The 4,036-nt window shown below is 32.7% G+C and overlaps 1 protein-coding gene across 1 annotated transcript; it reads left to right on the top strand.

Annotated features, from left to right (window-relative positions):
* The first annotated feature begins 1,013 nt into the window (after nt 1-1,013).
* On the top strand, nt 1,014-3,248 carry LOC149561019 (threonine--tRNA ligase, chloroplastic/mitochondrial 2-like). Its single transcript, XM_089827733.1, has 4 exons — nt 1,014-1,049; nt 2,293-2,601; nt 2,705-2,890; nt 2,988-3,248. The coding sequence occupies exons 1-4, from the start codon at nt 1,014-1,016 to the stop codon at nt 3,246-3,248; spliced, it is 792 nt and encodes a 263-aa protein (XP_089683859.1).
* The last annotated feature ends 788 nt before the right edge of the window (nt 3,249-4,036 follow it).

The raw sequence follows: 4,036 nt of genomic DNA, 5'->3' as shown, positions 1-4,036 counted from the left end.
AACAATAGTTTTTGGCTAGTTGAAAGTAATACTTATCAAAGTTGTGTGTACTTCCTCATGTAAGACATTTGATATTTACTTTATTGATACTAGAAGAAAATATAATGAACTCCTCCTTAGACCGTTGAAGATAATAATGCAACAAAACCAAATCTATAAAAATTAAGAAGAGTGTTGACATAAGAGAAAACAAGACGAGAAAAGAAACATAAGATATATACTCAAATAACCACCCTACCCCAAAACACATGAATGTGTGTTAATTCTCCATATAGGTTGTGATACACTCATAAACTCCAACGCTTTATAAGAGATCACCACTCAAATTTCTTATGAGTTCAAATACCATTTCCTTAAAAAAGCCAAATAAACTTGTCCATTCAATCTTCATCCAAGCCTTCAATATGTAGGCCAAAGAACCTACATTGATTTTCCAAAGAACCTGTTAGTGCTCTAGTATTATGCATTTTATCAAGCTCTAGGTCATTAAGGAAAAATTTCATAGGTCCGTTGTCTAATGACATAGGGTGGAGCCATTAGTAAATCTTACAGCTAAGGACTAATACAAATTTTAATGTTGCCAACCTTGGAGATGCATCTTAGTGAAAGGCTTATGATGCTCATAATTGTTCTTTTAACAATGTGATTTAGCAAATATGGTAGGTGATAGTTTTAGTTTTCCTGATGTCTTCTTTTAACTCTTAGGAAGTGTTTCTTTGAGCTTCTGGGACTGAGGGATGCAGGGAAATAGTTTTGAGGACGGCAATTTTTTTCCAAAAGGTTATGGCTACTAAAGTAAATTCAAGAAACTAGGAGAACCTAAAATTTTGAAAAGTAAATACAATGTACTAAATTTGCAATGACCATCTTCCCACCTCTACCTTCTAGAGGCTTTAACTTTTAAAAGTTTTTCTTTAACAAATTAGCTTTTTTTAGAACATTATGTAGAAAATGATGCAGGTTGTCTAGTTCTGAGAAAGATGGCATCCTTTCCGAGTCTCTGAGTCTTGAGGATGTCTGGAACATCAGGAACATATTCCACTCCCCAGGTAATGCAATATGCATTCCCATGGAAAATTGCATTAAGGTTGTCTTTTGGATGACAACTCTTTCTTCTGTGGGGTACTTGATGTCATGGTTATATGTTGGGAAGATTGTTCCATTGGTAGAATTTTTTTGTTCTTGATGCACTTCCAGAGATTCATAAATATGTAAAAAGGCATTGACATACAAGAAACTTCATGATAGATGAGAAATCAATACAAGATTGTATGTAAGGATTTCATGTCATACCCACCCCATGATTAATCTGTTTCAAATAATGTATCAATATGGGGCAAAGGTGTCATGGTCACAAGAAGTATATAATACTTAAATTGGCAAATGGATATTAAGTAAAGCTCTTGAAGAATTGACTATTTCAGAAACAGCATATCATTGTCACTGATTATACAGAATTGATAAAGAATCTCCTTTTGAGTTTGAGATTCAAATCACATGTTTTAGAAAATAACAAATATTTCACTATTAGTAAATTGAATGCTTTTGTGATGTCTGGCAACTCGTTCGACAATTATTATGTTTGATGGGCATGATGAATTGTCTCTTTTGCAAAGCTTCGTATATGAATTCATTTTTCATGCAATAGATTTAATTTTAATCAAATAACCCATATTTAATAAAGAGCCAAAGAACAGTATTAGTAATAGAATAAAAAATCCTATGTCACACAGATCTATCATGGCAATTATACTTTATATGCAGAAAGCTACAGTTTTTATGACCGTTTCAAAAATAATTGTCTATAATACTATATTGAGGAACACATGCTTGATAACTTATTCTGCCCCATTTTCAAGGCATGAAGTATTTAACATTCAAAGACGTTGAAAAAGAGTTGGTACTGCTCCCTAAATTAATCTTTAACAAGCAAGAGAAACCATGTTTACTATAGATTTTAAGCTAATCATTTAGAAATATCTTAAGAGGCATTCGAAGCATTTTTCATAGGCAAGAATAGAGAATATTAGACATTAAATCATTATTTTGAATTTGACCCCACTTTATTTTGGCCTTTGTTCATTTTCTCTTTTCGTATTAGTTTTAATCATTTCTACAAGGAGATGAGACTTGTTCTATTACACATCTACGTGAACACCAAAATTAAAATCGATAAAATGAATCTATCTTCAATCTAGTAGGTGTCAGGGGCTGCAATTTCAAGATTTGTTTGAAATTTACAAGTCAATCTATCTCTTTTATATTGCTTAAGAGTTTCATTGTTTGTCACAGGATGATGCACATATCTTCTGTTTGCCTAGTCAGATCAAGGAAGAAATAAGATCTGTTCTAGATCTTACAGAAGTAATATTGTCTCAATTTGGTTTTAAGAGCTATGAAGTCAACTTATTAACAAAGCCTGAGAAAGCAGTGGGTAGTGATGATATTTGGGAGAAAGTGACTTCTGCTTTTAAAGACGCTCTTCAAGACAAGGGTTCGGATTATTCTGTTGATGAAGGAGGAGGTGCATTTTATGGTCCAAAGATTGATCTTAAGATTGAAGATGCCCTTGGAAGAAAGTGGCAATGCTCAACAATTCAAGTAAACATATTTGGCCTATACTCATGAATTTTAAATAGTATAATCTTGGGGAGTTGACTTTGATTTTTCTAATCAAAATAATACTGTGGACATCTGTATGCAGGTGGATTTTAATTTGCCTAAGCAATTTGATTTATTCTATGTTGATTCAAACTCAGAGAAAAACAGGCCAATAATGATTCACAGAGCTATCCTAGGATCTCTTGAATGCTTCTTTGGCATATTAATAGAGAATTACACTAGTGATTTCCCCTTGTGGCTGTCTCCAGTACAAGCCCATCTTTTACCTGTAATAGACACCCATGTCTGTAGATTGATTGCATGTTCATATTTTTTTTTTCCTAAAAAGGGTTTTAGGTTGACTGATTAATATTGGAATTCAACAGGTACAGTATTGTCAGAAAGTGGTGGAAATGATGAGGAAAAAAAATATTAGAGCAGAAATATCATATGGTGAGCCTCTTAGCAAACTAATTCAGAATTTAAAAACACAGAAGATACTATTAATGGATGTTTTCGGGCCAAAGGAGGTGGAGAGTGAAACTTTAACTGTTCATTCAAGGCATGGTGGAGAACTAGGAATGATGACCGTCAATGAGGTTATAGAAAAAATTGAACAAGCACTAGTTGCCAGAAGTTTTTTGTAGTGGATGGTTGGAAATGGCTATCATGACAGTTTTTGCAGGACAATAACCTTTTCTTGTTTTCATTATCTTTTTTTATAGTTGAGGAAATCAGTAATGAAAGCCAAGAAGCCTTTTTCCATCTAGAAAAAATTTTTTTAGGCAACATATTTCAGTTCACACATCCGTATTCCCAACTATTGTTGGTATCAATTTCCTATGCTATTTCATGTTGTATTTAAACCTCCACTATGGGAAGATGTGTCAATATTTATTTATTGTAGGCACAGATCAATCTGTCTAGATAATTACTGTGAATATTCATCATTCAACATGGTGAATATTCATCATACAAATGCTAGATATTAAAAGCTGATAAGATTTTAATGGCCTCAGAAACAAATGTAATAAATTTGATTAAATAACCATTCTGACATGTGTCTAGGCTTCTTGTTGGTGTGAGCTTTATGACAAACAACACAAAATAAAATACCAAGGGGTACTTTATCCTCTCTTGATCAAAATCTTTATGTTCTAAATAGATGAATTGTGTGATCACAAAGACAACTCCAAGGTTCCAAATGTGTGTGTTTTTAATGTCCAGGATAGACTATCATGGTAGGATGATTTGTTGAAAACCTCCAAGGATACTTACATGGTTATTCAAGATTTGATCATTCAACTTTTGAATTTCCCTTTTCTTTTTTCTTTTTTTGAAATTTTGTGGGTTTAACGCTTACAAAGATTTCTGAAATGAAGTGTAAAAGAGTAGGGTTTATGAAGATAATTTTAACCTTAAACTAATTCTATAC

This window comes from Cupressus sempervirens, chromosome 4, assembly GCF_028749045.1.
Source record: "Cupressus sempervirens isolate cs-2001-9-10 chromosome 4, ASM2874904v1, whole genome shotgun sequence".
NCBI lineage: Eukaryota > Viridiplantae > Streptophyta > Pinopsida > Cupressales > Cupressaceae > Cupressus > Cupressus sempervirens.
The sequence above is the reverse complement of the archived record's forward strand: the minus strand, read 5'-3'. Positions and strand labels throughout refer to the sequence as shown.